This window comes from Sarcophilus harrisii, chromosome 3 (assembly GCF_902635505.1).
Source record: "Sarcophilus harrisii chromosome 3, mSarHar1.11, whole genome shotgun sequence".
In the NCBI taxonomy this organism is placed as follows: Eukaryota; Metazoa; Chordata; class Mammalia; order Dasyuromorphia; family Dasyuridae; genus Sarcophilus; species Sarcophilus harrisii.
The window spans coordinates 542,571,340-542,593,281 of NC_045428.1; the positions used below are offsets into that span (position 1 = coordinate 542,571,340).

General features: G+C 40.7%; 1 protein-coding gene across 2 annotated transcripts in view; it reads right to left on the bottom strand.

Moving 5' to 3' along the window:
• Positions 1–21,942, bottom strand: part of EPHA10 (EPH receptor A10) — a 45,400-nt gene that overhangs the window by 23,057 nt on the left and 401 nt on the right. The window contains exons 2-5 of one of the 2 annotated variants that reach the window (XM_031962178.1): positions 20,179–20,243; positions 15,951–16,665; positions 4,227–4,382; positions 3,080–3,466 (exon numbers count right to left, since the gene is read on the bottom strand). In XM_031962178.1, coding sequence (XP_031818038.1) covers positions 3,080–3,466; positions 4,227–4,382; positions 15,951–16,665; positions 20,179–20,243 — 1,323 coding nt within the window. The remainder of the gene's footprint in view (positions 1–3,079; positions 3,467–4,226; positions 4,383–15,950; positions 16,666–20,178; positions 20,244–21,942) is intronic. The other variant, XM_031962179.1, reaches the window with a different exon arrangement.

Sequence of the window (21,942 nt, forward strand, 5' to 3'; positions counted from 1 at the left end):
TTATAATGAGGCATTAGAAAAGGATTTTACACGGGGCTTTTAAAAGTACTCTCAAAATTTTGTTCCCCCAAATTCATCAATATAATGAAGGCTTTCCTTAATTTTTCTCAAAATTACAAGGATGTTAGTAAAGCACTCTAGCTGTTCATCTGTTATTCCTTACTATTGCCAAATGGCCAGGCTATCTTCTTTTCTTATCACGTATTTCCCTGATAAGATCTTTTACTCCTGTTCTTCAAAGTTTCTTGTTGGTTATAAGTTATTATACACCATGTGTCTCTCTATTGCTTGCTATGTAACATTTATTGTAAGTTTTCCTAAAAACATTTTGATACATGTCTCACAGATATTCAATAAATATCACTAGAATTTTGGTTTTTAAAAGCTATGTCTTCGTTTCTAGGAGAAGTCTGGGGTAATTAAAAGAACTTTGTACTTTCCTAAAAGTAATCCAGCTTGCTCTCCTCCTGTTTAATTCCAAGTAATCATTTGTATTATCCATATAATATAAACATACTTCTTGGCAAGCTCTATAAAGAATCCATCTAACTGCATTCATAACTTGGACAATAGATTCTTCATCCACTTGATCATTCCTGTATGGATGATAATACAATCTCATCTGAATGTCTGAGGATAGCTTTTCATGAAGCTCTGCAAAGTTCTGGGACTTGAAATAAAATGCCATTTACAAACAAGAGTATCTAAAAGACCTCAACATTCATAGGAAATACTTTTATTGTCTTGGATTCTGGGATAGATTTACTCCATCATGATGCTGAATACCTTTGGCAAACATATCTCCCAGTTTTGTGATTCATCTGATGTTTATGACTAGTGGATCTTTGAAAAAGTTTATTTCTTTTGTTATATTTTCTATGGAATCTTGAATGATTTTGATGAAAGACATCTTAATAGAAGAGATCTCTTAAGGTGTTTTGCTCTACCAAATCAAATGGTTTTTCATAATCAACAAAGAATAAGTACAATTTGATCTTGTATTTTTCACATCTCCCAGTCATTTCTGGTATTAATAAGGTCTGAGATTCCTCCCCCTCCACACACACTCCTTTGGTATTGACCCTTCTTTAGCTACATTTTAAATTGATACCTCAATGCCCTCACAAATGTCACCTTCTTCACATATCTGCTCTATTGACACTTGCTCCAACCTACTTTCTTTGCCATCTTTTTATAGTTCTACTTCTGTCTTCCCTATAAGAATATCTTGGTTGTAATGTTGGGTTCTGTCTTCTACCATCCTTTGTAGCAAAAATAGTTTGTTGCAAAAAGTCTTTATAGCTCTTTGCATTTTTCTTCTATTTGTTGATCCCCTTTTTATTTGGAAAATACTGTTGGTGGTGGTGGTGGTCCTTTGTTCTCAAAGAGGATCAATGACATCAGAGGGTGATATTTCCCTTGGAATGATTTTGCTTAGCTGTCTCTCTTCCTAAGTTTTCTTTAAACCGGTTCTATACTCCACTGTTTTCCCCTTTTTATGAGGCATTACTACTTAAAATCATTCATCATTTTTTTTTACTATTTCACAAATGAGTTGATATTCTAAACCAGTTGCCTTGAGCAGTTTAGTCAAGTGTTTGCTGACTGAAGTGCACATTTAGGCTCTTTTGGTTTCCTTGTTATGGCAATTATTTTAACTCAGTTAAACTATATAAAATTATTATAATTGATGTTGATGTAATTTTGCTGTCTGTTGTCCACTTTTCATAACAGTATAAAACATACATCTCCTTTAATCCTCACAATAAGAATATGAAGTAATTACTATTATCCCCATTTTACAGAGGAGCAAACTGAGATTGACAGAGGGTAAGTGACTTGCTACTTGTAAATAGAACAGGATTGAACTGTTTCAATAGAATTCCTTCTTTTTCTCCTTACTATTCTTCTAATTTTTTTTTCTTTTTGCTATTTCTGATCTTTACAAGTTGGTGGTCTGCCTGAACATAGATAACTGATTCCATGATGACATATCAACAGTCTTTTTTGTCTGTTTAAGAGATAATCAGTCCCATATTTTGTGATTTTAGAAGATGCTCTCTGTGCACTTTTTTTTTTTTTTTTTTTTTTTTTAAACTTTCAAGAGGTAAAGACATGGGCTTCTTTGGAATCTCTAGTGTCTCTCCAGGCTTCTTCCCGACCCATGCTTTCTGATCTATTTCTCACAATCCATATCTGTTTCTACTTTTGCTTAGAAGTCACCAAGTATTAGAGCACATATTGATTATTTGTGTGTGTGTGTGTGTGTGTGTAGGGATGTCTTGTTAAAATTTTAAAACACAGGTCTGAACACGTCACTCAATAAACCCCAGTGGCTCCCTAGTACCTTTAGGAGCAAAATTAAACTCCTCTGTTTTAGTATTTAAAGACTTTCAAAATATGGCCATAACATTCCTCTCCAGCCTTTTTCACTCCACTTCATATACTCCATAATTAGGGTAAACTTGCCTTCATGAAAGGGACTCCCTGACTTTGCATTGATTGTTCCTCATGTCTTGAATGCACTTTTTCCATGTTTCATGCCTGAATGAACTTCCACTCTTAGTCCAAGAGTCAGCTCATGTTCCATGTTGTACATAAAAATTTTCCTAAGCCATTTCCCTGCCCCACCTAGTGTCCTTCCCAGCAAATCCCTATGTAATCATCTTGAGCATTACTTGTATATGTGCATATTCACTGATGATAGAAAATTATCTCCTTAAAGGCAGGAACTGTTTTGCTTTGGTCTTTTTGACTGTTAAGTGCAAGTTTCAATATATAGGTTGCATGGGCAACACTTGGAAGGAGGGAGCAATAAAACTGTGGGAGTGAGGAGCTGAAAAGTGGGTAGATGGCCTATAAGAGTGAACGCAGTTGAGCAGAGGAAACAGGGATTTCCCTTCCCTCTCGGGAGCAGAGGCATCCCTACCTCTGGGTACCTTTTCAGCGGGCAGGGCTAGTTTCTATTCTCCTCCCAAAGGGGAGTAGCGGGCCAGGGGGATCTAATTCCTAGGGCCTTGCGGCCGGGGGAATTCGGATGGGGCCAGGGAGAACAGTTGGGGCAAGCCTGGGGCCTTACCCGCCAGACCCGTGGAGACGGTGACCTGGGCATAAGTGGTCCCCACGGCGCCCAGGCCGGAGACGCCGTTGAGCGCTGCCACCCGAACGGTGTAGTGGGAGTGTGGGAGCAGGTTGAGCAAGGTGACTGTCCTCTCTCGCAGTCCGGTCTGGCGCGGCACGAAACTCACGCTGGGCCCACAGGACTCGCAGGCGCCCCCGGAGCCCCCGGGTCCCTGGCCAAACCCCTGCCCCTGCCCCGCGCCCGGGCCATCCTCGGGGCAACGCTGGCACAGGACTGTGTAAGTGACGTCGGAACGGCCCCCAGAGTCCTCCGGGGGACTCCAGCGCAGCAGCAGGGTGGAGCGGCTCAGCCTGTAGACCAGATCTCGGGGGGCAGACGGAGGACCTGGGGTGGGGAGCGGGGCAGTGAGATCGCGTCCGGGAGAACGACCCGGCCTGGGCAGCGCAGAATGGAACCGGGAGGGGAGGAACCGGGAGGATCAGGGTTTGGGGGAAGGGGTAAATCTATAGAGTTTGAAATAGGCCGGTGGTGACGGACAGTTCGAGAGATTGAGAGGGGAAGGCCACATGGTCCGTCACCGGGAGGGAACTCCAGGAGAGGACATTGAGAACTGGAAGAAAATATAAAGCTCAGAGGATCCAACTCGCTTTAAAGATGAGGGAAACCGAGAACTGGAATGGAAGTGATTTGACCGCGGTCACGCAAATAGGAAATCATGAATAAGGAAGGAGTGCTACCCCGGCTATTTTGGGCGGCTTGGGAGGGGGCGGAGAAAGTGAGGAGGAAAGGAGAGGGAATCAATTTCCCCTTCCTCTCTCCCTACCCCCTTTGCCCCCACTAACATTTATCTGGAATATGCTTTCAGTCTTGAATTCGCCACCTCTTTCTTATTTTATCTACTTAAACATTGGAAATTCTGTGGGATTTGAAGACTGGAACTGAAAAGCCATGGGAAATGGGACTGGGCCTTGGAGAGGTGCGGGATGGGACGTAGGATTAGTAGGGAGGGCCTGGGGATGGGTGAAGAATGGGAAGGGGCTCCGATTGGATGTCTGGGAGGGGAGGGGAGGAGCTCTGCCAGGGCTCGAAGAAGAGTCCGGCGCTGAGGGCATCGCTGGGTCCACGCCCGCCCCAGGTGACTCACGGGTGCAGGAGGCTGAGGGTGGGTCCGCTGGGGAGCGGGAGTAGCTGTCCTGGCAGACGCAGAGCGTGGAGGCGTTGGCCAGAGCGCTGCTATGTTCGGGGCACGGGGAGCAGAGTGGCCTCCGTGGGGACACCTTGTAAAATCCAGGGGGGCAGGCTGTGGAGAGAGGCGACAGTCAGGGGCAGGAGGCGCGGGAAGAGGCGGACCCAGTCTAGGACCGCGAGTGGAAGAGGGTGGGCGCAAATCTGGGACCGATGAGATGTAGGAAGGCTCCCCCTGGAGATGGAAAATTCAGGGAATTCCTTCTTGTCACCCAAATGGATCCTAGGACAAGTTTTCTTGCCTGGTTCTAAACGGGCTCTGGGTTGGGAGCTGGCTGTGGCCAGACACACATTTAAATCCCCTATAGCCTCTTTCTTTACATGAAGATACTTTGAGGCCTTTTTCTTCTCACTATGGTCTGGTTTTTTAGATGCCATAATGGCAGACTTTGTCACAATTCCCAGGGAGCCTGGGAGGATTTTAGAAACCTGGGCTTTCCTGCCTTCTTCTAAGAGCCACAGTAGATCTTCCTAGGGCTTCCCATGTCCCCCAACTCTCCCCCCAAATTGTCCTTCCCCACACATCTCCAATACAGTGGAAAAAATACTGGAAGAATGAGTTAAAATTTCAACTCTGCCACTTATTAATTGCTCATATTAGGCAAGTGGCTATCCCTCTATGATCTTCAACTTCTTCATCTGTAAAATGGGGAATGGTTATATTTTTACTGATTGACTCATGCAGTTATTAACAGTATCAAATGTGAGGTAATGTATATAAAGAGTTTCATATTATAGAAATGTGAGTAGGGGTTACAAGTTTAATGTGGAGAGAAGGCAAGGCAAGAAAGCTGTTGCTGCAGTGAAAAAGAGATATCAAAACATAAAAACTATTTCCTGTCAAGGGCAGAAGATCTGGTGAACACATCTAGCAGATTAGCTAATATGACACAAGAAGAAAATAATGAATGTTGGAGGGGACATGGGAAAAGTGGAACACTAATGAATTGCTGGTGGAGTTGTGAACTGATCCAACCATTCTGGAGAACAATTTGGAACTATGCCCAAGAAATTATAAAATTGTGCACAACCTTTGATCCGGCAATACTACTACTAGGTCTGTATCCCAAAAGGGGAAAGAATTCACATGTACAAAAATATTCATAGCATTTCTTTCTATAAAGAATTGGAAATTGAAGGGATAACCCTCAATTAGGGAATGGCTGAACAAGTTATAGTATATAAATGTAATGGAATACTATTGCGCTGTATGAAATGATGAGTAGGTGACTTCAGAAAAACCTGGAAAGACTTACATGAACTGATGCTGAGTGAAGTGAGCAGAACCAGGAGAACATTGAATATGGTAACAACATTGGGTGACAACCAACTACGATAGACTTAGCTCTTCTCAGCAGTACAGTGATCCAAGATAATTCCAAAAGAATTGTCATGGAAAATGCTATTCACATCCAGAGAAAGAATTATGGAATCTGAATACAGATCAAAGCATACTATTTTCAGTTTTTTTCAATTTGTTTCTGTTTCTTCTTTCTCCTGGTTTTTCCCTTTTTTTATTCTTCTTTCATATGATGAATATGGAAATATGCTTAATATGATTATATATTATATAGCCTATATCAGATTGCTTGCTATTTTGGGAGAAGGTAAGGGAGGGAGAAAAATTTAGAACGCAAAATCTTACATCTTGGAAAAAATACTATTAACTGCAAATAAAATAAAATAAAATAAAAAGATCTGGTGAATAGAGATAACTAAGAAATTTCCTTTCCCAGGAACCTCTTACTAAGTTAGCTGACCTGAGTGGGGGAACGGATTGTCCTGTCCCAGGGAGAGGACTAGACAGAATAATGACTTGCAAACTGTATGGTGGCACTTATTGCTAAGAGGGATTCTTAGTCTCCCTTTTCAAGATTGAGCACAGAAAGTATTTAGTGAAGGGCTGCCAATTCCCAACTTTGGAAAGAGTATGCCCTTAGTGAGAAAAATCTGGGGCTGAGAATGAGTAGACACACCCCTTCCCCCAATCTTTTTCCTGGGCCCTTTCTCTTCTTTCTCCACATTGTTTTACATGATGATCTCATCAGGTGCCATCACTTCAATCATTATATCTATACAGACAACTTTTAGATCTACTTGTATAATCTTAACTTCTTTCCTGGCATGCAGTCTTGTATTTACAAGTGCCTTTTACACATTTTAGTTGAATTTCCTGTAGATATCTTAAATTCAAGATGTCCAAAATTTAACTCATTTTTCTCCCCTCCCTTCAGAGTCTTCTACTTTTAACTTCTTGCTTACTACTACATCTCCTGATCATCTAAGCTTTCAATCTTGGTACTGTCTTCTACTCTTTACTGTCTCTCACCATTCTCATCCAATCAGTGGTCAAATCCTGCCACTTTTCTTTTAGTTATACATACATTATATGTACATAACATAATATAACATGTAATATACATGTGCATATGTATATATGTATACTATATTATGTTACATATAATGTTATGACATAATACATTATATTATATATTATATATACAAACATATATAGATATGATAGCCTCTTTTCTCCTCTGACACTACAATTACACTGGTGATGGACCTCATCACAGCTTGTCTTACTATTTCAGTAGCCTTCTGGTAAGTCTTCCTGTCTTAAGTCTCATCCTACTTTAATTATTTTACACTCAGCTGTCAATTTGATCTTCCTAAAGCACAAAGTCTGATTATATCACCTCTCTCATTCAATGAACTCCAGTTTTGTTTATTACTCCTTACTATTTCCAGGATCAAATATAAAATCAAATCCTGTTAGACTTTCAATGCTCTTCATAATCTAATCCCTTCCTACTTTACCAGTCTTCTTATATTTTACTTCCCTCCTTGCAGTCGGCAAATCAATGACACTAGTCTTCTTACTATTCCTTGAACTAGACATTACATCTCCTGACTGAACACTTCCACTGTCTGTTCTCCATGCTTGCATAAATCCAAAAACGTGGGCTACCATAGCACTTTTACAACTTTTTAATAAACTAATAATATAATACTGATAATCATCATATTCTGCTTTCCCCCCTTATCCCTTAAAATTAATTGTGTTTTATTAAAACAGGGACATATGCTTTAGTCACTCATAATAATATTTTTCTTTAATTCAATGAATTAAGAAAGTATAGCTAATAGATAAGGTCTAGAGAATTGCCTCTCAAATAGCAAGGAGAGGCTTTACAAGCTTAACTCCCTCTCTCGTTTAACAATGAAAGGCTTTATAAGCACCCTCCATCTCCCTGATCTATGACTTAGTACAAAAATGCTTAAGTCCTTTTATGTCACAAACTTTTATGGCTGTCTAGTGAAGCCTATAAATCCCTTCTCAGAATAATGTTTTTAAATGCATAAAGTAAAATACATAAGATTATAAAATAAATCAAGGTACAGTGAAAATAAAAAATGTGATTTTCCCCCCCATAGAAGTTCATAAACTTCCTGAAATTTATCCACAAATCCCTAACATAGTGAATAAATTCTAGTTTATTCTCAAGTAGCAATGAGAGGCTTAATAGGTTCTCTCCTATCTATGTCAATGAGAAAATCTTTACATACTAATTCTCCACCAAACTCATTTACCACTTAGATAAGTCCTAGAGAGTTGCTTCTCATTTATCAATGGGAAACATCATAGGTACAAATTTTTGTGATTACAGATGGCTTTTAGGATTAAAAAGGAAAGAAATAAGAGAGGAGTTTGAGGGACATTGTTCCAGTTGCTCACAGGACAAGATTTATTTTCCTGAAGACAAATGTATATGCTCTGAGAAGGGATTATCATTTATGATCTCATCTGACTTAGACCCAAAAGATTTGGACTCCAATATTTATTGTTTCTATGATCCTGGGAAAGTAATTTAAGCTTTCTGAGTCACTTTTTAAAACAACTTTCTGGTCTGGCCAACACATTCTTTATTACAGCTGTGAGGTATAAAGCATTCAAATATGACCCAAGTCTGAGCATCCTAGGAACTCCTTTATGGATTGCTAAACAGGCTAAAGGAAAAATCACTCATGGGTAGAGATCATATAGATAGAAGTGCACAAGTTAGGACAAATGAGGGAAAGCATTGCTACTACCTATGTGACCAATGAGTCTTTGTAGTAATTCCAAACTCCCCAGGAACATGACCAAGGAGATAGCCCCAAAGACCCGATTCTACATAAGTAATTAGGAGTTAGGATCTATGTTGGAGAGATTACCTATAACCATGAAAGCACTGAGCCACTTTTCTTACCAAGAAAATGAGAATAATAATACAAGTATTACTTGCTTCTTAGGATTTGGGGGAGGAATGAAATTTGTAAAACTTAAAGTGCTACTCAGCAGAGGTTATTATTTCATTAAAGTGCCTTCCATAAACCCCTAATTTCTTTTCTTAAATTTTATTTTATTAAAGCTTTTTATTTACAAAACATATGCATGGGTAATTTTTCAACACTAATCCTTGCAAAACCTTCTATTCCAAATTTTCCCCTTCTTTCCCCCACTCTCTCCCCTACATGGCAGGTAGTCCTGTTAAATATTCTAAAATATATGCATAAATCCCTAATTTCTAGGCCTCATGTCCAAAGGTTTAGACTTGAAGGTAGAGAATAAACAGAAATCTGAGAACAGGACACATCTTCCCTGTGCTGTCCTCAATCTACTCTTTGGTAGGCCCCTCCTTGGGGGCATTCAGAGACTTAGGGCCCCTTTCAGTTCCCTACATACAACTTCCGACAAAAGCATAGAGAAAGAAAGGGTTGAAGATCCTTTCAAATAGCAAATGAAACCAGACATTGAGAGGCACTCACTGGGAAAGAGTAAGATCAAGACAAAGGCTGTATGTAACTCCAAGAAAATGTCATAGTGTCACTCATGCTGAAAGTCACAACATCAGAACAGTGGCAGGAGTGGGGTTGAGGTAGAGAGAAAGAGTCTGAATTCTGGGTCATGGGCCAACATAACCTATGGCAATATTTCCAAAGTTCTGAAGGGGTCATGGACTTACAGAAAGGGCTGGAAAGGTTAGATCTTAAAGCTGAGGGTCCAGGGTTCAAGTCCTTTTTGTGTATGACCCTAGAGGACAGAAATCCTAGAAATCAATGAGTCAAGGTGAACAGAAAAAGTCCTCAAAATGAAAGGCACAGTCAGAAGGCTTCCTTCCCAATGCCAAGGAATTCTTAATTACAGTGCAACCTGTCATAAACAGGAGACATTTGGAGTTCATTTTGCCCTTATATTAATCCATTTTAACCAAGAAGAAGTCAATGATACAGAGATCAATTTCAGCTCAACATTTAAAAAAAAAAAAAAAAAAACTTCTCAGAAATCAAGCAATAGATTTCCTACTGGCCTCTCCTCCTAGAGGCTCTTTCCACTCCAGTCCATCATTTCAGCTATCAAACTGATCTTCCTAAAGATCTGACTATGTCATTCTCTGATTAAATGCACTTTTCAAAAAAGTCCTTTATACCTAGCCCCTTTCTATCTCCCCAGTTTTCCCAAAACCTACTTTTCAAATCCTAGCTTCCTTCTGGCATCCTTGACTTCATTTGGCTAAAATCTTACCTTCTACAAAAAAAATCTTTCTAGAACTTCCTTAACCTTAGTCTCTTTTTTCTGAGATTATCTACATTTTGTCCTGTAATATCTTGTTTATACCCAGTTGTGCATTGTCTCCTCTAGAGCAGGAACTTTGTTTTTGTTTGTGATTGTTTGCCTTTATTTGTATTAAATTGTGCTTAGAACAGTGGACAAAATAGAAACAGGTGCTTAATAAATACTTGTTGATCCCTTGACTTGAGTTAGAGCTGTCCAGAGTAGAATAGATTATCATAATAGACACCTTCAACAAAGGTGGAGTAACCATTTGTTAGGTATATACTCATTCTTAGTCATAAACTCAGACCTTTTCTTTTCATATTTTGATGAATGGATTTCAACATATTTGATTTCCTTTGTAATTTTATGTATTTTATGCTTTTGTATTAAAAAATATAATTCTGAGACCAAAGATATTGATAGCATACATATACAAAAAGGTTAAGACCCTGTAATAGAAAGAATTCCTGCATATGGTAAGAGGTTAACCCAGATCATCAATTCTCAAATTTGTTGTTCTTTGGACTCCTTTATACTCTTAAAATTATTGAGAATGTCAAAGAACTTTTTCTTCTATGGGTTATATCTATTGACATGTATTAGAAATAAAGACTGATAAAATTTCAAAATGTTTATTAATTCACCTAAAATAACAATAATGAGCCATTGTATGTTAACATTAACATAAACAAGATATTTCTATGAAAAATGTTTTCCAAAACAAAGAATAGTGAAAATATTGTTTTGCATATCTTTGCAAATTTATTTAATGTCTGACTTAATAGAAGGTAACTAGATTCCACTTTTGCATTCAATCTCTTGTGACATGTTTTGGCAAAGTATCTGAAAAAAAAACTCCAGTTTTTTATATATATTTGTTGTTGGAAAAGGGAGGAATATTTTTAAAAATAACTAGCATCTTAGTGTTATTATGGAAAAATCTGTTTATTTCTTAAATCCCCTGAAAGAGTTTTAGGGTCACTTGGGAGTTCATGAGAATTAGAAAAATGTAAATTAAAACAACTCTGAGGTACCACCTCATACCTATAAATTGATTAATATGACAGAAAAAGAAAATGATAAATGTTGGAGAGGATGTTGGAAGATTGGAATACTGATGCACTATTAGTGGAATTGTGAACTGATTCAACCATAGAGAGAAACCAGACATTGAGAGGCACTCACCGGGAAAGAGGAAGATCAAGACAAAGGCTGTATGTAATTCCAAGAAAATGTCATAGTGTCACTCATGCTGAAAGTCACAACATCAGAACAGTGGCAGGAATGGGGTTGAGGTAGAGAAAAAGAGTCTGAATTCTGGGTCATGGGCCAACATAACCTATGGCAATATTTCCAAAGTTCTGAAGGGGTCATGGACTTCCAGAAAGGGCTGGAAAGGTTACTTTGCCCAAAGAACAATTAAACTGGTATATCCTGTGATCTAGCAATACCTTAGGTCTACATTAGGTCTACTATTAGGTCTACATCTCAAAGAGATCAAAAAAAAAAGGAAAAAGGATCCATATGTACAAAAATGTTTATAACAGCTCTCTTTATAGCAAAGAATTGGAAATTGAAAGAATACCCATCAATTAGGGAATGACTGAAAAATTGTGGTATATGAATGTAATGGAATCCTATTGTTCTATAAGAAATGATGAGCGGGTAGTTTTCAGGAAAAAAATTGGAAAAATTTATATGAACATGGACTGAATGAAGTGAGCAGAACCAGGAGAACATTGTTCACAATAACAGCAACATTGTGTGAATAATCAACTTTGATAGGCTTTGCTCTTCTCAGCAATACAATGATCTAAAACAATTCCAAAAGACTCATGATAAAAATTGCTATCCACATCTAGAGAAAGAACTATGGAGTCTGAATGCAGATCAAAGCATAGTATTTTCACTTTTTGTTGTTTTTCCTTTCTCTTGGTTTTTCCCTTTTGTTCTGATTTTTCCTTCACAATATGATTAATGTAGAAATGTGTTTAACATGATTGTACATATAGAGTCTGTAGAAGATTGCCATCTGGGGGAAGGGATGGAAGGAGGAAAAAAATGGAAATTAAAATATTATAAAAGTAAATGTTGAAAACTAATAAACAAATTCAAAAAAATAGAATCCCTGACTTAGATAAACTCCAAGGTCTCTTCAAATTTTATGATAATCCAAGCTGTCCAAGTGTGAATTCAGCCATTCAATTTAAGAAGAACTTACTAAATACTTAACTATGTATAGGTCACTCTAATAGAGATACAGCTACATCATCAAACATAAGACAGCCCTTGCTCTCAAGATTCTAAAACTCCAAGAAAACACACAATCCTTGTCAGAACTGGAACTTGTTTTTCAAAGATTCACTCTTGTGCTTATCAAGACTTATCTGCCTTAATTCTCATACACAGGAGAGTTGGTCCAGTATCTGGCAACAGACATGGAAAACCAAAAACTATTGCGTGAAAGAAAGAGAGTGGCTCTATTATTAAACATTATCCACTGCCTATCATCCATCATTAACCATCATTCACTATTACCTACTCTTACTGTTGGGCAACAGTCAACAGCTTGGTGGCATATTGGATAAAGCACTGGACTTAAGAGTCAGAAAAGCTTGAATTCAAATTTGGCCTCAGATATTTATCGGGCAAGTCACTCAACCTCTGTCTTGGTTTCCTTGTTGGCAAAATTGGGATAACAATAGCATCCACTCCTGAGTATTGTTACGAAGAGCAAATGAGATGAAATTTGTAAAGCGCTTTGCAAACATTAAAGCACCGTATAAATTCTAGTCAGCTATTTGCAAGCTTATATTAAGCACTTACTATGTGCCAAGGACTTTGCTAAGAGATAAAGACAAAATTAAATAAAGAGATAAAGGCAAAATCACTATTACCCACCATCCTTGCATTTGTAAACCACTGTTTACTGTCAATGAATATCACCCACTATATCCACTACATTTTCTCTAACTACACCAAGTAACAATTTTTCATCATTGCTGTCATCATTGGTGGTTATTGGTAGCCATCATTACACATCTTACCCACTATTGCTGACTATAATTTGCCATCATTATCACCACCCACCATCATTCAGTATCATTGCCCATTGTTCTTCATCATTATCCATTGCCCACCATTTCTGCCAGAACCAGTGATTATTGCCATCCATCACTACCCCATCACCAAACATCACTGACAATTGTTCAACTCTTTCCAAGTTAGGAGACTTAGGAAACAAGCATCTTTCAGAAGAAAGAACCCTTCATTTTCTCCATCCTATTCCACCTCCTCCGCCTCATGAATGCCTATTTCTTTCTTTTCTTTAACCTTTGATGGCACAATTAGACTAGACATTTCCTTGTTACATGGGTCCTGGGCTCTCTTATGAGATTATGAAGTCTGAATGGGCTCAGGGCCAGATAGCATCAGGGAAGATCTGAAAGCTGCCCTTCCTTCCCAAGACAGGTCCCCTGGAGTGGCCACTCTCTTGTCTTCTCTCATTTATAGGCTAGTGTTGGGAGGGGAAGTTCCCCCATTTTTTTCTCTTTGAGCAGACAGTCTGGGCTAGGCCAGTTAATGGCCTGATTCCTCTCCTCTTGGAGAGTGGGAAATGAATTTAATTATGTTTATAAAGGACATAAAGTATTTTCCCTTCAAAAATGTGCATTATTTAAAGTCCATTTCATAACAAATTAGAGGCTTAGACCCAGGGGGTGTGGCTGGAGAGAATCAGAGCCAGAACCCTAGCCAGAATTCAAATTAGAAGTGAGATATGGCAGACAGAAAAGTTGATGTGATAGTCTCCTTTGCTATCTGTTGAGATCTAAGAGTCATCACTGTGGGGGTCCCTCCACTAATATAAGCTCACAACTCCATATCTATATCGATATATACATACATGCATACATATATTATATATGCATATATACACACCTATATATTTGTGTGTATACACACACACATGTATAAAATTTATGTGACCATGGCAAAAAAAAAAAAAAAAAAAAAAAAGGTGACCAATCCAACCTTCCCTGAGGAGGAAGTCTCTCCACACTGAAATCAGCTGGTTCTTGAACTGCAGACATAGTTTATTGATGGGCTCTTTATTGATCAACAGAAGCTGACAGAGCTTTGTGACTTTGGTTAAGTATCTTCTCTTTCATCTTTGAAATAAAGAGTATTGGAAAAATGATTTTTAAAGTACATTTGATCAATCAATGACTGGTCATTTGTTAATATATGAAAGAATGGCAGCTCAGTCTTTCTGAAGCTACCAAATCTTCACAGCTATTTTTCTGGGCCCTATTGTAGACCAAAAGAGCCAGAAAAATTAGAGTCTCAGTCCTTCCATCTCCAACTCTCCCTCAACTTGTCTTTCCCTCCCTGGATTGATTCATGGTCTTGTAGTCTGCAATCCCCTGGAGTTCAGAGAACTACAGGATGAATCCTCAACCCACACAAGCCTTGCATACCCAAGGCCTAAGGTCCTCTCAAGACTTAGGACAGGGGTAGGAATGCAGAGAAAGCCACTGGCAGCGTGGAAGGATAGATACAAATGTGGGTGGCAAGATAGACAACTGAGGAACCAGATAGAGTCTCTGGAGGTTGGAGGGAACTGGAAAGAGATCTCAGTTCAACTCAACAAAAATTTATCGGCTATTGTGTTCAATGAACTATGTTGGACATGGAGAAGGATATACAAAGATGAATAAAACATAATTCTTCTCCCCATGGAGCTCACAGTCTAGTAGGGGGATATGATATATACCCAGATAGCAATGTGATCTAATACAAATCAAAACAAGCCCAGTACATCAAAAAGGTGCAATGTGCTTTGTGATGACTGAAAAGGAAGGTAATTATTGACTGAGAAAATGAGGGAAGGCTTCTGGGATGAAGTTGCATGTGAGTTGGGCTTTGAAGTAAGATGACAACAGGCTGAGATAATGTTGGAGAAGGGAAGGAGACTTAGGAAACATTGTGAGCAAAAGCACAGGGATGGGAAAGTATGAGACCTGTACAATAATTTAGTCTAGTTGGAGTGTACTTTACAGGCTGGAGAATAGTGGAAGGTAAACATGGAAGAGTTGAGTGACACCAAATGGTGGAGAGACTTTGAATGCCAAACCAGATGGGCTATAGGAGGCCAATGAAGGTTATTGAACAGTGACATGATCAAAGCAGTGCCTAAGATATAATACCCTCAATAATCTGCCGGACTTTGTGTTCACCATAGACCTGGCCTCCTTCTTGTCTTGCCATGGGGCTATATGCAGGTTGGGCTTTTCCCAGAACTAATGGGACCTTATCCTGGACCTCTGTGAGGCAATGAGGGAAACTTCACTACAGTATATGCTTTTTTCCACAAGTGATTGGGGGAGAAGGGGGGATTAATAGTGATCTAAGCCCCTAGATAGTCTACCAAGATCCCTATTCTCATGAAAATGAGAATGAGTCTGCACTAGGATTTGGAGAAGAATCCTTGTCTAGGAAATCAGACCTCTTCAAAACCATCCTGCTCTGACTGTATCCTCACAAAGATGTCACATTCAGCTTTCCAAAGACTTGATCTAATGTAGATCAAGTAACTTTCTCCTCCACTCTGTTAAAAGCCTTTCCTCATCCATCTGAATTAATGGCTGTAATAGAACATTAGCTACATAGTCAAGGGACCCCAAATTGTGGCTCAACTACCTCTAGCTTTCTGACCTTCTCAACCCTTCCAATCTGTAAAATGGGAACTTCCCTACTTCACTGGGCTGCTGTGCTTTGAACAATGCTACGTAAATGTAACATGTTATTCTCGCTCTTATCAGAGGCAGCGCAATGCCCTGCTTAGTTTGAATCCTGGACGGTGGGCAAGTCACTTCCCCTCTGAGCTTCGGTTTCTTAATCTGTCAAACAAGAATAATAAATCCCAGTGTTCCTATCGCCACCGGGCGAGGTTGAGATTTGAACGAAGTCGTGTCTACCAAGCACCGGGTGTTGCCATAGCTCAGTGAGCGGTCCACTTACCTTCGCAGGATTCCTCCCGCTCCTGGAAGCCCGCGCTGCAGCTGCACCTGCCCACGGGCACGAGCCACTCCCCATCGGCACTGCAGTGCATTCGAGGGGGAGGGCGCCCGGGCTCCCCCTCCGAATGGGCCACGCACGTGCCAGTGACTTCCACCAGCGACGAGAAGGCAGCCTCTGCCACGGTGTCCGGGAAGGCTGCCAGGTTCTGCACCGTGGCCAGGCACTGCTTGTAATACACTCGCACGGAGACCAAGGCCACGCAGGCGCCCACATCTTGGAAGGCCAGGTGAAAGCCGTCCCTGCTCAGTGGCCCAATCTCCCTCACCTCCACGTTCAGCTTCATCTTCCGCTCTCCCAGATCCCCCTGAGTGAAGCTCTCATCCGCCGCGATGGTGGCTACCTTGCGCTGGCGACTCTCGCTCAGGCTTCCACCTAGCCCAGCCCCGCCATTTCCCTCCCCCTCTACTCCAGCCCCAGCCTCCGCCTCTGCCTCAGTATAGTAGAGGTTGAAGGTCTCCTTGCAAGATCCTGCCACCCCTGGGATGCTGCTACAGTCCCGAAGTGTGAACTTGAGCTCGATGAAAATCCGCTGCCCACCGCGCCGCCCGATCCAACCTGTCTGCAGCCAGTTGTTCTGATTGGGTTCCAGGACGTTGCACACCTGGTAGGTTCGGATTGGTCGGTCGTTCTCATCGACTCCACTGATTTCCTCCCACTGCAGGAAGGCAGGGGGAGAGGGGGAGATCAGTATCCAGCAAGAGAAGAAGGTTTCTGTCTTGGACAGAGTGCTGTGTAATGCCACAGACAGAACCCTGGATTTGGAGCTAGAAAATCTGAGTTCAAATTCTGATTCCCCACTTTCTAGCTTTGTGATCTTGGATAAATCACTTCACTTCCCAGAGTCAAGTCTAACAACAACAGTAGGTAGCATTTACAAAGCACCTACTAAGTGTCAGGCACTTTATAAATTTTATTTCATGTGATCCTTCCAATAATCTTGAAATGTGGGTGCCATTATCCCCATATTACATCTGAAGAAACTGAACAAGATTATCTGACTTAACCAAAGTCACAGTGGAATTTGAACTTGGTCTTTTGGGGGGATGTGTGTGAGGTAATTGGGTTTAAATGACTTGCCCAAAGTTAACACAATTTGTAAGTGTTAGAGGCCAAATTTGAACTCAGATCCTCCTAATTTCAGAGCTGGTGTTCTATCCATTGCACCATCTAGCTCTCTCTGGACTTGGTCTTGAAAGGTACACTAGATGATTTCTAAAATTTATTCCAACTTTAACATTCTGGTTTTATGAATGGAGCCTTAATTCTGCCTTTTACATGCAGTGTAGCCTTGATCAAGTGCATTTCCCTCTAGTTCTGTTATATAAAATGAGGGTCTTCAGTTGGCCACTGGCGTTTTGTAAGAAGACAATTGAAACATACAAATCAGCTCTAACTTTAAAGAGGTCTTAATTAGCTAGTGGCTAAACCTATTAGGAGCTAATTAAGGTCTTTTATTCATGTAGCAGAGTGGCGAAGCGGAAGCATGCTGAGCCTATAACCCAGAGGTCGATGGATCGAAACCATCCTCTGCTAAAATGTTAATTTTAAACTCTATACCACTGTTTTTACTAGCTTCACATTAAAAAGCTTTAAAAGCATATGTGACAAGGAGGATCATGGCACTCATGAATTGGGGAATGTATATTTGTCATTATACTCTCTGGACTAAGTATTTTGCTGTAAAAGCTTTAAAAAACCATGGGATTCAAAAGTGGGAAAAGTTTGACCAATAAAAAAGTTTAATTTGTATCTACACTCCATGTTAATTCCTTGAAAGTACTGTCTTCTCACTTTCCCTGGGCACTTAAGCGCTTAATAAAGACTTATTGAGTGAAATAAACCTTCATGTTTGTGCTGTTTTGTTTTGTTCCTTTTGTAAGATTTTCATTTTGATTTATAGCTGAAACTATAATAAGTATGTTTAATTGAAATATTTTCTCTTTCCCAATAGTATGTTAACTTCACCAATATTCAGTTCCTCCAGTTTTCTAGGGCTCTGCCTACTTTGTCTCTTTTCTCAGGAGATTTTAATGGTGATTTCTGAACCCTATGAACTTCTAACAAACTTTTCCTTTCTTGTCCTCAATTTCACAATCTGTAAAATTAAGGGATTAGATTAGATTAGTCTGGTCTAAAATGTCTGCCCAATTTCACAAACTCTAAAATTAAGGGATTAGATTAGACTAATGTGGTCTAAAACACTCCAGAGCTTTCAGTGCTTTCTCCAGAAGGTCATTGCCACGTTGTCCATAGACTCAGACCAAGACTGCCCCATGAAAGGACTTGGATCCAAGTCTTACCATACAAATCTATGTGATCTGTGATATCTTCAGCACAGGGAACTCCTGTTGTGTAAACTCTCTACCAAAACCATCTATGACTCATTAGGTAAGCACTAGGGAATTATCTGACATTCATAGAAGTTAATGAATAGATTGGTAGATTTGGAGTTAGAAAAACTTTCTTTCTTAGAAACTAGCTTAGTAATGTAGAGGAAGTCACTTAACCTCCCCCATCTGCAGTTTCTTCATTTGTAAAATGCAGATGATAATACCTATTACCTCATAGTGTTGCTATGAGAGTTAAAAATGAATTTATATAAAATGATTAGAAAAAATGTTTAAAAGCAATATGTTAATATGAGGCATTATTATTGACTTGTCCAGAATCTCAGACATGATAAGCTTCAGTAAGAATTTCAATCCATTGTTCCCTGATTCCAAGTCTACTCTTGCTTCCTTCATAGAACTGTTATGAGCATTAAATAGGAAAATGATTAAGTACATACAACTTTAAATACTATGGATATGTGATCTATTTTATTATTACTATTGACAGAGGCAATGTGTCCTAATGACTAGTGTTGAGATAGAAACCTGTCTCTGAAACTTGGTGAGTCTGTGATCCTGGGAGCTCTCTGTTTCTTACAGAGATATCAGTGATCCTCTGTTAATTGATTGAGACTGGGCAATGGAAAGAACATTGACTCAATCGATCAACAAATATTTCTGATGGTCCATTTTGGGCAGGACACTGTCTAGCACCAATGTCTATGAAGAAACCATATTCTATAGGGTCAGAATATGTTAGATTAATCAGGGACCTTGGCTATTACATAATTAGCTCCTTTATTTTACACCTGAGGAAAGCAAGGCTAAGAGGGGGAGAAGTGACTTGATCAAGATGTCTTTGGTAGACCTAGATTCAATCTAGATCCTTTGTTTCCAAATCTGGTACCCTTTTCACTAAACCATGACGCCCAATGGTGATAGCAGCCACTAAAGTCTAAGCAAGCTGGGATTATTGATAATTTCTGCTGTTGAAGTGAATAGTAAAAGAAATGATCCAATAATCATATCTCTGTCTTTGATACACACTGTAAGAACTTCCACTTTAGATTTGCCTGTATAATGATTTTTCATTCAGCTTCATATTAAATAAATCTACATGCCATGAGTGTATAGCAGAAGATGATTTATCCTGATGAAATATATTGAGCATGGTAGTAAACAATTGCTATGGTGAATTATTTCACAAGTGGGGAAACTGAGGTAAAATAGAGCAGTTTTATTTGTCCTCAGATTGTATCCAACAGTTGGCCATAGAAACCAGATATCAGTGACTCTCCTACTGAGGCCCTTAATCTAAACTTGTCTCCTTGGTAATCTAGGGTCTTCTCCCTACTCCTATCAGGACACTGACAGATAATCAGACATCTGTAGAGCAGGTGGATGAGACCAGATTCCTGGTGGCCAGACTCTGCACCTGAGCTGCAGTAATAGCAGCTGCATTGCAGTACAGATCTCATATCAACTGGGCCCTAGAAACTCAGAACATGAGTCCAGAATCTTGTTGTCTAGAATTCAGGGGCCCATAACAAACTGTCTGGATGAAGTATGTTCTTCAGAGGAGTGGGAAAGGGAAGAAAGCAAGACAGATATAGTCAGTTACTCCCAAAGAAGAACAGCTGGCTCCTTGGACTGGCTAATTAAGTAGAGGTGCTGAGATTTCCATTTGGCCACATGCAACCCTAATCTAGAAAGAGAAGGGCTGCAGTTCAGCCTCTATCACTAAAGAAGACTCTGTCCACTGCCTATGTAGTGGTGGAAGGACACTTCTATTTCCACCCTTACCACTCAAGGAGCAGGAAAGAGAAGGAAAGACTCACCCCATTACTGGGCAGTGCAGTCCAGCCTAGCTCAGCTTGGGATTCCTTGGAATCCAGAAGGACAACTAGAAAGAGGGAGTGAGACAAGTTAGTGCCACGGAAGGGGTGCAGATGTTCCAAACAACAAGAAGGTCTGCAAGAGAATAAACCAAAGGGAACAATGAAAGGGCTCCTTCTATATCCCTAGATTCCTGAGGAGGAAGGCCTATGGCTGGAGTGAAGAACGAACAATTTCAGTCTCTGTGTAGAGATGTTAAGCTTACCATTACCTAAAAAGAGGGTCAAAAACCCTTAGGAGTCTTTTGGAATAACTCTGACTACTCAGATTATATGATCTTTGTAAACCAGAAGAATATTATAGAAACTGATTGCATTAGAGTCCCATGGGCCATCAGATCTAATCTCTGCTTTAAGTTTGATTAGACATGGTAGAAAAGGTGTCTCTTTATAGGGAGATAGATGACAAATCCCCCTGTATAGAAGGAAATGTCCAGGCCAATAGAGCCCAGCGATCTCCCCAGAAATATTCTCAATCTCTGCCATTGCTCCCCTCCTCACCCGGCATTCCAGTGGTAGGGGGAGGGGTTTGGATCATGATATTTAATATTGTAAGTTCTCTGGGACTTCTTTGAGTACAATTCTATCTCCTTACATACGAAGTACTGGAGAAGTAGAGAGAGTGACTTAATAAGGGCACATAGGTAGTAGGGGAGCCGGGATTTGAATCCACTTTTTGGGGGGTCAAAGTAAACCCTTAAATGAGTTTCCAAATTATCTCTCTGCCAGTCCAAAGCAGACTATTTCCTCGTCTAAATCCCGGTATAAGGGAAGGATTAAGCCTTCTCTACATTTTCTCTAAATATCTTTTCTCACGTCTTTTTTGTAAGCTTAGAGAAGAAGGGAAATGGTTTTGAACTCCAGAGGGGAGCCCCTTTAACACCTGATGGCTTTCCCCTGGGGAAGGCGTGGGGACACCGATTAGCCTCCCTTTTAATAAGGCAGGCGATCAGAAGTCGCCAGAGTTACTCTGCCAGAGAGCCCCCCTAGTTAGTCAATGAGAGCCAAGGGTGGAGAGCGGTCCCCAGAACAGGCTTTGCTTCCAGACGCAGGTCTCGGCCCAGCTACAGCCAACAGAGGGAGGAGCCCAGTCTGCGGGCCCGCCCAATTCTGACCAGAGAGGTGGCTGAGGCTGGCAGCACCATGGACAGCGGCCCGGGCCCCTGCTCGTCTGCCTCGGTTTTTTGGCCTCTCCCGTGGATCTCGCCCGCGTCCGGTCTTCATTTCTCTCCTCTTCCCCCCCACATAGCTCTTTCTGAGATTTACCCACCATGTTTATCTCTTCCGTGCCCCCGTCTCCCTCTCAAAGGTCTCCCTTGTACATCCCGCAATATCCCCGTCTCTCAGGCCCCTTCCCCGTCTTTTGGAAGTTCTTTGATCCCCGGGACCCCCAGTGTTCCGCCCCCCTGCAGTTCTTGCACATCACCCCGAGACTCGGAAGCCCCCTCTAGTCTGCCAGACACTCCTCCGCCCGCGTCTCCGAACCTTTCCTCCAGTACCACAAGATGCCCCGCCCCCCATGCTCTCCCCACCCCCACCCCTAGCCCTACCACCCTGTGGCTTCATCGCCTTTTGGTCTCCCGGACTAACCCCCTCCCCTCGGTCTCCCTGCCGCCCTGCCTTCTTTGGCCCAATCTACGCACGCCCCCACCCCCCGATCCCTCGGCTTCCCCTGACTCTCCGGCTGCTCAGGCTCCAGCCCTCGGC